The 12,695-nt window shown below is 38.1% G+C and overlaps 1 protein-coding gene across 4 annotated transcripts; it reads left to right on the plus strand.

Annotated features, from left to right (window-relative positions):
• The first annotated feature begins 1,079 nt into the window (after nucleotides 1–1,079).
• Nucleotides 1,080–6,004, plus strand: LOC124193783. Of its 4 annotated transcripts, none has more exons than XM_046587747.1 (5): nucleotides 1,080–3,392; nucleotides 3,453–3,617; nucleotides 3,684–4,562; nucleotides 4,819–5,774; nucleotides 5,860–6,004. In XM_046587747.1, exon 1 carries the CDS (start codon nucleotides 1,188–1,190, stop codon nucleotides 2,223–2,225), a length of 1,038 nt encoding a protein of 345 aa, XP_046443703.1. In that variant the 5' UTR covers nucleotides 1,080–1,187; the 3' UTR covers nucleotides 2,226–3,392; nucleotides 3,453–3,617; nucleotides 3,684–4,562; nucleotides 4,819–5,774; nucleotides 5,860–6,004. The 4 variants fall into 4 exon arrangements, with proteins under 4 accessions (XP_046443703.1, XP_046443701.1, XP_046443702.1 ...); XM_046587745.1 differs by having other exon boundaries at nucleotides 4,819–5,292; nucleotides 5,364–6,004; XM_046587746.1 differs by having other exon boundaries at nucleotides 4,819–5,292; nucleotides 5,367–6,004.
• Nucleotides 6,005–12,695: the final 6,691 nt, after the last annotated feature.

Here is a 12,695-nt window from a genome sequence, read left to right on the forward strand (position 1 = left end):
AAATTGGTTTATTCATTTTAATAAATCACGACTTTTTGTTCGTTTAGCAGATATTTTTTAGCTAAAAACTTCATGCTACGCCACAAAGTATGATATTAAAATTCTTATCCAAATAGGAAGATAAGGCTGAAGAAGGCTGGAAGATAAAATAGCATTGTGGCCATTTAGCGAGACAGTTATTAAACACTAACTTTGTCAGAGCCGATTCGTCATTAGGGGAGAACCGGGAAATTGGGGTAGTCTGTAAGTTGGCACCAACCGTTTTTCGTCCTCTTGCGACCGAGGGATTGCATTTTAAAAATTACCTGTTATGGTCTTTACTAATAAGCATCTTTAAAAAAATTAATGAAAGAGTCCAAGTAGTATGGGAACAACAAATAAAATAGTTTTTTGGCCCTTAAATCGTATCGCTTTTTTTTTTCTTTTGTGGAATTCCCTAGTTAACTTAAAATTTATTAAAAATAAGTTTCTGAAAGGAAATTATTTCCTCTTTTAGAAACCATATTTATTTTTATTGACAAAATTATTGTTTTAAAACGCAATAATAACAAATTCACCTTTTCTCGGGACAAATTGTGTTGCTGGGTTAGCGATAGGAGGGAAAATTTTTCTGAAAATTTTGGTTTATGCCGCCATCACCACTTGTTTAGCCCATAAATATAACATGGGTCGTTCTACCCCACAAACATGAGCAAGTTGCCCTGCGAATCGTCCAATTCCCCTTCATTTTTAAAGAGCTTTTGGTTTAAAACAAAGCAATTTGCCGTAAACTAAAAATATACTTTTTAAAGCTAATTTGTTCCTCTTTTTTAAGCATAGCGGGGATAAAAAAATATTGAGATATAAAGAAGTGGGGGCTCCAAACTAAAAAACCGTCAACTAGTGCAACTCTCACCTACTACCATAAAATTACCTATCGGAATCGTCGTAAAACTACATTCCAAATAGGATTGCGTAGCATCGCATCGCTATCATCGCTATCTTATTCAAACGCGCGTCAAAACGATAAAGATATGCGCTCATCAAGTGATAGCTTCCGAACAATACAAAAAAGATGCTCCTAAATGTGGATAAATTTTCTGGTTTTTATGCAGTTCCGTTTCGGTTACCAATCACGCCAGACTGTTCTTTTTATTTAAAAATATCATTTTTGAAATAGAATAAAATAATTTTCTGACTGGACTGAAATGTCCAGAAGTGGCCAAAGTAGTTCGACGTACACGAGAAAGTTGTACTTTGATCCTAAAGCGGACGAGCCGAAGGGAGACGGCTATTGGATAACAGATGAAGAACTACGTGACAAACTTTCGAATCTGGTGGACGTGTCCGAGAACATTGACGAAGTGAGGTATTACAGCAACCCGATTTACCCGTGGCAGGTGTCCAACAATCACCTCCATCATGCTTTCATCGTATTCCAAACGAAGAAATGGTGGTGGTCCATCGAGAAAAACAATGAAGGCGTCACAATCCAGCGCTCCAAAAATCAGGAAAGTGTTTGTGATATGTACAGGAGGGTGAACCGTACAACCGGGATAACTTCCTCGACAAACATCACATTGGTGAATAAATCCAGTGGATGCACGAAATTAAACGAGCTCATCAATTACCTCTGGAGGAAAGATTACTTGAATCAAGAATACGGCGTTCTTTCCTACAACTGTCAACACTTTGCTGATTTAATTTTCAAGCGGATAGCGGAGTCAAAAACTTTACAAGAGCTGGATGTTTATTTTGATTCGGCAGCTGATCAACCGTCGGGAACAAGTGGGATGGGATTCATCACTGTCGACGAACTTCTCAGCCGTGTTCATGATTTGAGCTCTTCTGATGAGATTCTAGTTAAAATTGAAATTTACAAGGCACCGATTAACTCGTGGCAGGTCATGGATGCATTAATGTATCACCTTTTCGTGATTTTCCAAACGAATGAGGACACATACTGGTCCATCGAGCGATGGCCGACTCGTTTCACGATGCAGCGAGCTAAAAATAAAGGCATTCTATTGACCGAGTGTGAACGAAACCCTCGGCCAGCAAACTGGTTCACTCCGGTCAAGGTTTATCAATCAGCAAATGCAAAAAGGATGCCCTTGAGTGCAGTCATGGACTTTATTTGGAAGAAGGACAAATTAAACGAGTCATATGACTCCTTAAGTAATAACAGCAAACATTTTGCCAGAAGTGTTTATAATCAGTTTCAAGACGGTTGCCAAGTTAAGTGAAACATATACATTTGTTATTTAACCGTATAAGTGCAACCATGTATAGAGCGTATAAGAATGTTGAAAAAAATAAACTAAGTAACCCCAGCGCTCGTAATGATTCAACATTATTGGAATCCTAAATTGAATTTACAAATATTTAACAAACGATCCACGATTCTAGTAGACCGAAATCCCGGAGCGGCTTTCCAGATCTAAATCCGGAGACGCACTTAAAAATATATAAAAAATATAGTCATGTTCGTCTCTGCACGCCCAATTTACCTGCGTTTGCAGAAAGACGAAATTCCCGCCCGTTTACGAGATATTAAGCGTTAAAGTTTTTTTTTTTGAATTTTGTCAGAAAGTGGGGGGACTTTTACATCGCTTTTCGGAAAAGCGGGGGAGCTAGAGTAAAAACTAATTTTATAGAAAGGTTTATTGCTATGTCAACCACCAAAATCCAAAAGGAATTTCCTTTCCGGATTTTATTGGGTGAGATATGACTAATTTTCTGAGAGGCTCATTTTTCCCTTTTCCCTCTCTGTCTGGCAGCCATTTTTTTGTACTCTCCGCCGCGCTCCTTGCGGAAGCAAGCAGAAGGTTTTATCTGTTGGCCTTCATTTTAGACCCATGAAAGCTATATCGGCCTTCATATTTAGTGGAACCAAGCTGGCTTCCGCAAGGGGCGCGGAGGAGAGTACAATAAAAATGGCTGCCAGATAGAGAGGGAAAAGGGAAAAATGAGCCTCTCAGAAAATTTGGGGAAATTTTTTCTGGTGATCCAACACACTACTCTTTTTACCTGGAGAGAAATCATCAATCATATCGGTAGCAGAGCTTTCTGCAACCATACTTAAAGAGAACAAAATTCCTAATGTTCAATTCGCCCCAGTCTTCAGAAAACATCCAGCATTATTATGACCTCAGCTTGCGCTTACCCAGGGAATGCAAGACAACAACCAAGACATCATAATTCCTTCGAACACCAAAAGAAACAATCTGCTTGGAATGACAACGAACTGGGTGAAAAGATCCAAGTTCAGTTATGCTGTGACAGACTTTACTGTGAGTGAAGAAAAAAAAAAATTCCGTGCCATCACAAAGATCATGTAAAGGCAGTTGACCAAGATTGTATTGAGCAACGACGGATATTGGAAGATTTCAAATTTTACAAGACAGGTCATGGTAGGTATAAAAACTCAATAGATTGTATTTGACGTGTATTATACTATTTAAATGTTACAGGATTTCCATAAAGAGCTGAAGCCTGTTGCAGAAAAAACACGAGAAAACATTTCCAACGCAGTAGCTATAGTCAGCAGCAGCAGTGATGAGGACAATGACCGAGGCAATGACATAGTCAAAAGCGATGGAAACCAGGATGGGAACATTTCAAATAGTGATGCTGAGGTATGGAATGTTAAACAAATTTAACAAATAGTGATTGTCATATCCCATATAATCATGTATTTTCAGGACTGCTTCTCACCAGGAAACCACAGCACTGGCTCACGAAGCTCGAAGTACTTGCAGCACCAATAATTCGTTCATCATCCCCAGCACTTCAACCCTCGATAAGACCACTACTGGGAAGACTGGAAGCGAGGCAAGAAGTAAGGACTCGACTGGAAGTAAGTCAAACAAAACTACTCCCCGAGCTGTCAAACGAACTGCTACACCAGAAAAGGCTATGGAGACCAGCAACATCATGTCGTCGAACACTGCTGCCACATCAACCTCAGCTATTCCTCCAGAAAAGAAAAAAAACTCGTAAACAGGCTAAACAACTCGCTAAACAGCCAAAGAAATCGAACACAGTTGCTGCCGATCCTTCGGCAGGGTTTTCGACTGAGTTGGATTTTTAAACACCGATGTTTCTATGCCGTCTAGAAGCATCGGTGTAACAAACTGGAACTCAAGAAACAAAAGACGGCAGATAGCATTACAAAAAGCAGCCTGTGTTAGTAAACCACTCAAAATAACGGAATTCTACTACCCTATTTTTCAGAAAATAAGTGAATTGGCTGAGACTCATTTTGACCTTAAAGAATCTCTAAGGATGATGACACAAAATTACCAAAAACTGAAAGAAAAGGACAGCAAACGTGATGAGACCATTCTTTCCAGTGGAACTGTTCTTACAAGAATGATCAACGAGTGCCTTCAACAAGAAAGTGCGTCGTCCAGAGGCCGGAGATATAAAGATGAAGTGTTGCTGAAGAACCGGAAAAAAATTGTGGATTTTAGGTGGTAGGAAGATGTACGAAATCATATACGCCAATTTCCGTGGCATTTTACCATGTCCAAGGACAATTCAAGTGAAACTATTGGAATACGACAACAGTGTAGCCGAAGGTATGTTTCAAATGCAAGTTTCTTTATGAATTTTATTAAAGGGAAGAGCGGGGTTGGATGAGACAGGGGTTGGATGGGACAGAGGGGTTTTATGTAAGTTCCTCTAATGACAGGAAAATTTCCTTTTAGCCCCGTATTAATAAGTGTGTGATGCATATACTCACAATTTTTTTATATTTCCAACCATTACTTCTATGGGATAACCCCTCTGTACCATCCAACCCCGCTCTCCCCTAACTCATGTCGTGATTAATAGGAAAGGTAAATGGCGAAGGATTAAGAGATTACCTTGTTGCCGAAAACCTACCCTTTGTTGTTATTGCTATTTCTGAAGATGCAACAGCTTTAAAAGGATGTCGGAAATATTCAGCAAAACGGAACTCTGTCATCGGAAATAGCCTCCCTCTTGGTTCAACCGGCCTTCCAAATGCTGAAGACGCTGTTGTGAACAGCGCAATTGAAATCATAAAAATTATTTCCCAACTGAGGGCTACTGTTGTTTTCATCGTAATGGCTTAACCATTGGCAGACTCCTTTCCGCCTATGAGAATATGCACTTTTGGGAGTGATAACAGGTTTACCTACAACGACGTCCGTAATCGACTTCACACCATACAATTGGAACTGAAGCAGTTTGGTATTGAAATCCTAACATATGGTGCAGACGGTGACTCGAGAGAATTGAAGATGATGCGCGAACACTTAAAGCTAGGATTGGTCCCCAAAACAAGTAATGTACTAATTTTAAAGATACCACGTATGTATATTTATGTCCATTTGTTTCTCTGTTGCGATATTCAGCAGAGGATCTAAATGGTTTGCAGCAGAACATTACAAAGTACGATCCCTGTTCAGGATGTTGTCCATGAAGGAGTGAAATTACGCACAAGGTTCCTTAAAATCACCAAAAATGCCAAATTGATAATTCCCATTGGTTCAAACCTTGTGAGTCCCAATCACATCTCCCTTTTACTAGAAATCGTGTCTAAAGAGAAGCACGGTCTCCACAAATCTGTTATGAATCTTGAAGACAAGATGAATTACGACGCCGTCGTTCGTCTTTGCAGTTCAACAGTACAAAATTTATTGAAGAAAGCACGCCCAGGATTCGAACGCTACTTGTTTTACCTGAAAGTCATCCAGTTCATCTTATCTTCCTACACTGAAAAAGATTTGTCACCAAGGGAAAGAATCTACCGCATCTGCTATGCGGTACTAGCCTTTCGATATTGGCGTTTTTGGCTCAAGTGTCCACTGATGACGTCTTTTATTTCCCTCAATTCATATATGTGTGCAGAAATTCTTGCACAATCTCTGATTCCAATCGTAGTAAAACTTAAGGCTGAAAATAAGCCAGAGTTACTTACCACATGGCTCATGAACAGTCAGAATTGTGAAATGTATTTCAAGGCTCTGAGATCGTATACACGTGTCGGATCTACGATGACAAATTTCATTTTGGAAGTTATAGATGAACGAGGTACAGAGGTGCCTTACTTTATCGAACAATCATTTGAAAATAATTATATTGTACTAACAAATTGTATGCTTCTATCTTAAATGTAGGTTGACTGCAATATTCGAGCCACTGCTGAGGGTCACCAAGCAGGCGTAATATATCCAAGATATCAAAATATGTTACAAAGAAGTGGAGGATTAACTAATGCTTTAACAAGCGATCTCCCACTCAACCGGACCGAAATACCCTCTTTCTGGTGGAGGTACTAACGAATCAGATAATATCGAGTAAGAGGGCCAACTCCATATTCACCTAACAGAAAAACAGTAGTCGACACAGTTGAATGTAACGAAACACTTGATGTAGGGAATTGGGCAATTTTTCGCTCTACCCCTGGGAGTGCAGTTCGTGGAGTTAGTTTAACTGAGACTGAGCAGCATCTATTGGGATAATAATATAACGCTACCTATTAGGTAGAGTTATTGGATTTTCCGAATTGGATTTATCAAAGAAGTCCAGCTCTGAGATTTTGCAGGAAGAGTTTTGGAGAAAGAGTAATAAAGTCCAGACATTCCAGACAAAATTGGGGTTTTATGCCATTGGTACCGGCTTAATAGAGAAAAAAAGTACCGGGGCAATTACCAAGCTTGTGGTCAATTCGCACGGTTTTCATGATTGTAATACATATGTGTGCACTGTAGGGGAGACCGGGGCTATGTGGGACAATTTTTTTCTTTACGCTGCCAATTTTTTAAATAGAAGAATTAAGTTAAAATAAAAGTATAGGAGTGATTCCCATGCATTTCTCTACATTAGACTATTTTTTCATATTTTTTCGTTAAACTATGTAATAGTTATTTAATTAAATGTAAAGAGGAAAAAATGAAGGAAAAAAAATTATTAGGGTTAAACGGAACAGAGCAAGGGGCAAAACAGAAAACCATTTTTCTATGCAACGAACGGATGAAATTTATTGAAAGACGCACTAGTGAAAAGGAAATTAATTTCTCTTTCAGAATTACTGTAATTTTTTTCAATCTATTGAGTATAAGTTGAGATACAATCAAAAATGTAAAGATGTCTTTTTTTCGATCTTTTTTGGTCGTTTACCTGGCAACAGATGGCTGTACCATTTAACCCGGACCCAAACAACATCAAATAAACTAAATTATCAAATACAGATTTTTTATAATATAAAAAAAAATATATCTTAAACTAGAAAGAAAACCCTATCAAATAGCTATCTGGGTTTTATAAAAAATATTTATAGAAGTATAAAAGAATTAAAAACTAAACGTCCAAATTTTTTTTTCCGATTCCATTTTTTTGTTTTTCCCAAAAAACTCGCAAAATTAATCAGAAATTCAGGAAAAAAGTTAATGGAATAAATAAAACATCATTTAAAATACGCTGTATTTATTTCAGAATTTATAAACAAATTGTACCTATCAAAACTGCCCTGTACATTTTAGCCCCGTGTCCCACATAGCCCCGGTTTCCCTACCTTCACCGGCATTTAACGGATTGCAATCATTCTGTGTTTGGCAAAGACACAGCCCATAAAATTGATCTTTTTTTAAAAAATTGTAAGTCTATTTCCTCATAATACACTTAGAATTAGAACCATAATATGTTTTTTTTTATTTCTTTTCTGCCAATCTACTAAAATAAATTAATAGTGGACCTATCTTCATATTTTTCTATCCTAAAAATAAAGTTATTTTTAAGCCAAAGATCTTTGAATCTAAGCCAAAAGTACTGAATCTAAGCCTACATCTTTGAATCTAAGCCTAAATCTTTGAATCTAAGCCTAAATCTTTGAATCTAAGCCAAAATCCTTGAATTTAAGCCTAAATCTTTGAATCTAGGCCAAAATCCTTGAATCTAAGCCAAAATCTTTGAATCTTAAGCCAAAACAGTTGAATTTAAGCCAAGATTTGGCTTCTCGTACACCCTTTCGAGGAGTTGCCAACTTCTCGCCCGTTATTGCAAAAGATAAAGGGAAAAAAATGACTTTGTTTTTGGTTGGATGCGAATTTATGACGGTTTTGCATATTTTTTTAGTTTTATGCAATCAAACCATGTAATAAATCACGCCATCAACAGACTAAAAATGGCATTGGCGTCGTCCAGTTTAAATATAGTGTAATGCACAGTCGTGCGCTGCCTAAAGGAGTATGTATCGCTTACTGTATGTGTATTCAGTAAGCCTGTCCCTTCGTTCTCACTCTTAATAACCGTGTTCAGTTTTGGGCTCCCTTTTGTGCCAATTCTCAACTCTTCTCAACAAGCGATCATCACTCAACCGCACCGAAATACCGCCTTTTTTCGGAGGTCGTTTTGGGATCGTAATCCGGAAAAGGACTCTAAAAATTCGGCTTTGGTCTATTTTGCTCAGAATCGCAGGGCGATTCTAACGGAATAAAGTCTGGATTTTTATCTTTTTTCGTTCACGAGATAATCACGGTTGAAAATCGTGAAATATCATGAAAACCTAAATCTCCCCTCCGTCTACATCGCTTTTAACCGTATATTCGGCCTTAAATAAAAAAACTAATTCATAGAAAATGTAACCCGTTCATCCCTCTTTCCGAATCAAAGAGGATTTTTCGAAATATTTTAAGATGTCTGAGATATCACGATTTTCGTGATACCCCCATTTCGACACATTTTTCAGGCATTTTATTCGGCGTTGCCGATTGCCGTATATGTGCTTTTCGCCCCCTTTTCTGTCCACTCATTCGCTTTTTCCCTGTTTTCTATGTATCAAGGCCTTGTATATCAATACAGATGTGACTTGATACATAAGAAACAATGGAAAAGGCGAAGGAGTGGGGGTGAAGTCACATATACGGCAATTTTACCGGAGAAATTGAAGGAAAAATGGCAATCGAAGAATGGTTTAAACTAGTCAAGCGTATGGCAACACACGCAGCATGGACAGACGAACAAAAGCTACGTTTATTTCAAGAACGAATGAGCAAATCTGCCGCAAACTTTAACGAATCTCTACCAGCAGCCTAAAAAGTTAATTACGCAGTATGGAAACAGGAACTACTAGACGGCCTAACAGATAATAGAACAAAAGCAAGGAAGAAGGAACAACTAAAAACCCTCAAGCAAAAAGAAACAGAACGAGTCAGAGATTTTAAAATCAGAATCGACGACACCTACAGAATTGCATACGACGTAGGCGCAGCAACAAGTCGTCATGCAGACGTAGTAGCACTGCGTAATGAAACAATGAAAGACGTATTGCTTAATGGACTAAAACCGCAAATAGCAGATCTAGTCTGGAATAGGCCCCATTTAAACGAAAAAACCTATCCAGAAACTGAAGAATCGGCCGAAGAATGTGAAAAAATTGTAGAAATGAAAAAAAATAGCGGAAAATAAATACTTGTCCTCTGCCGTCATGTTAGCAGCAAAAAATAATCAGAAAACGACGGAAGAAATCAACAACTTGAAACTTTAAAAGTTGGAGACTATGTCAGTCAATCAACAGAAAAAGCCAAAAAGTAAATAAAAAAACAAAATTCGTCAACAGCTCGTAGTATATATAATCGTAGTAATAGAATAGCTGCATCAGAGAAGAAAGTTAGAAACGAATGTCACAAAGTAATGGAAGAAGAACAAGAAAATTTAAGATAAGAAAAGTAATGGAAAAGAATAAGAACATTTAAGATAAGAAAAACCATTAGCCAATAAAAAACTTTATATTTTGCTGAAAAATGCTCACCACTAACAAGAAGACAAGGGAAAGTAATCCGTAGTTAAAGGGCCCGAAGAAGAGGAAGAAGAAGAAAAAAAAACAAACAAACATGATGAAAAATCTTCCCATTTATTTAACGAAGTACCTGATCAGCCCACCAATCTTACGCTATCCGAATCTTTTCACGAGAGATTCATATTCATATTGATGCGCCAAGAATTACGGCGCAGCATCAGTCTAAATAAGCCAAACGCACACAAATTGGCGTGAAATTTACAAAAAATTCACAATTACTTATAACCTCGTGAAATTTCAGATAAATGTCGGGAAATTTACAGAGAAGCTTACGCAATTGTGGATGCAGTATAGCTGTTTTACCCGTGAAAAAAACGGAAGAAAAAAATCGAGCATTGAGCAATCGTAGAGAAATTTATGAAGAAATCAAAGAAAATTTACAAAATTTGCTAGATGGGCTTTATGCCTGCAAGTTTGTAATATTGTCATGAACTACATATCTTGAAAACAAATCGGAAGCAAACGGACTCCAAACGGACAGGATTCCAGGTCCCAACGACAAACTGAAAACGCAACCTGAGCAGCCGCCAACGAATAACGCGTTATCAAACATAACCTTGGCAGATAAACAGGAAAATTTTAAGTACTGTTAATGAGCACGCAAAATATGAAAAATTACAAAGAAGAATAATAATGAAACAGAAACGTCGATTAAGGATAATGCAATCGATGACAGCCCCTGAGACAGCGACCAACGACATCTTTCAGTTAACGACGTCTTCAATGACAACGATTAAATCACTTAGCTTGAAAAAAGTTTAATCGACACATCAGCTGACAGACTACTGGTACAGGAATCCGTAAAGAAAGTAATGAAGACAACGGTACGGATTTAACGTAGATTTCATTGGATCTAAATGGTAAATCAAACAAAATCGTTCGTGGATACGAGATCAGCATCAAAGAAAGGTATACGAGCAATCCAAAACCACTTTTACCCGATCCCCTCCTCTAGATGATGTCTAACTAACTTCGTTTACAGACTCTTTGGCTCGTTACCAGAATGAAAAAGTGAAAAACTTTGTACAGCTGTACTGTAATGCCCACTTCAGATGGCCGCCCAGTGATTTCTAAATAAATGTGACGTCATGGACTTGACGCCCGTGCAGGAACCCAGTGTGTTCTCCCTCCTATTCTCCCTCTTACTCTGCCTCTCATTCTCCCTCCTATTCTTCCTCTTACGCTCCCTCTCACTCTCCCTCTTATTCTCCCTCTCATTCTCCCTCTCGATCTCCCTCTTGTACTCCCGCTTAAGACTGGACGCCGTAATAGGGGAGACCGGGGTCATTTGGTATACGGGGTAAGACGCTCGTTTGGCTATTATTACGAGCCATATGAAATTGTACGTTTTTCAAAATAGCCAAAGTGTGCACTTCTATTCGTAGATTGCCTCCACCAAAATTTTATCCGTCTGCACATCATCCTTAAAGTGTTAATAGTAAAAAATGTGTTTCATTTCTCCCGAGTAACTTTTTTTGCAAATTATTTTTCTTTTTTCTAACAGAATATGAAGAAAATATTCATGTTATTATGTTTTCTAAGAAAGCTTATGCCTTAAGCTATTTTTCCATGTATTTGAATTTCCATTAGTTAGTTTTCATTTCATTATATTTAAATAATTCGAGAAAAATTACTTATGGGGTAAGTTGGCCAAAAATTTTCGGGGCAAGTTGTCCCATTTACTCAACATTGTCTGCTAGCTGGGGTGAGTTGGCCCATTATTTTCGTCAGCTTCTACTTTTCTCTTGACGGCCAACTTTCCCCTAGTAGCGGTGGCGATTGCCCCTAAAAGCAAAGCGATAAAACGCTCATTATCACTGTTTATGAGTCCTTTTATTGTATTTATTTCGAAGCTATATTTTAGCTAAGATGGCGGGGGTCTAAATTTACTTCAATTTGTTTCAAACGTATTACATGTATGTAGTTTGACTAGCACAATAATTTTATGTTAAGGCTCGATTTTTAAAACAAACACGCAGTCCAAACGTGCCGAAAAACCGTAAAAAACACCCATTTTGACAATTTATGAGTTGGCGAGGGGTCTATATTTTATTTTTTTTAAGAAAAAAAATAGGGTAGTTATTCATCCTATAGGTAACCTCGATCCAAAAATGCCCATATTAAAATAAATAAAAGTGTGGAAATGAAACAGACTAATATGTACAGTGGGCACCTAAAGCGTCCGGACACCCGAGAGAACCTTATGGGAAACCGCTGTTTTCGCAAGGCGAAAAAGTGGTCAAAGTTTCATTCGATTTGAATGAAAATTTTTTCGTAGGTTCTCTCGGGTGCCGGGAACAACCCTAATTTTTTTTTTGAATTTTAAAATAATGGGAAGGGTAGGTTTTTGTCCGAGGCAAAAGTGTCCGGACAGTAGAGAGGCCCATATGTAAATGGGCTTACTTTGAGTTCCGATTGTGACTAATTGAAAAGTGCTAGAGTAATGCAAAAGGTCTTAAAAAAAAATCAGCGTTTCCTCTATGGCACCCGTGAGTCACGATTTTTTAAAGCACCGCTGCCAAGGACGCCCTGGTTCGCCTTAGACGCCAAACCATAGCTGCTCATCCATTTCCGCGCACCCCTTGGTGTGTATTTAATTTGCTTAACGAAACAAAAAATCTAAATACGAATTAACTGTTTCACGTTATTCATTGACAAAAGGCTGCATTTCATATATGCCCACACATATAATGATAGTTGTCCCTTTCTTGAAGAAAAACATATTTCAAATAAATACAACTGAGCTGCATTAGCAAACGGGGCAAGGACACAACACACATGTGGCTGACGCATATGTGATGCACTGAACTATTGGAGGGGCGTGCAGCGGCGTGCAGTGAGGGGCGTGCATCTTGGCTTAATAAGCCATGCAGAAACATAACAAGCG

This window comes from Daphnia pulex, chromosome 5 (assembly GCF_021134715.1).
Source record: "Daphnia pulex isolate KAP4 chromosome 5, ASM2113471v1".
Taxonomy (NCBI): Eukaryota; Metazoa; Arthropoda; class Branchiopoda; order Diplostraca; family Daphniidae; genus Daphnia; species Daphnia pulex.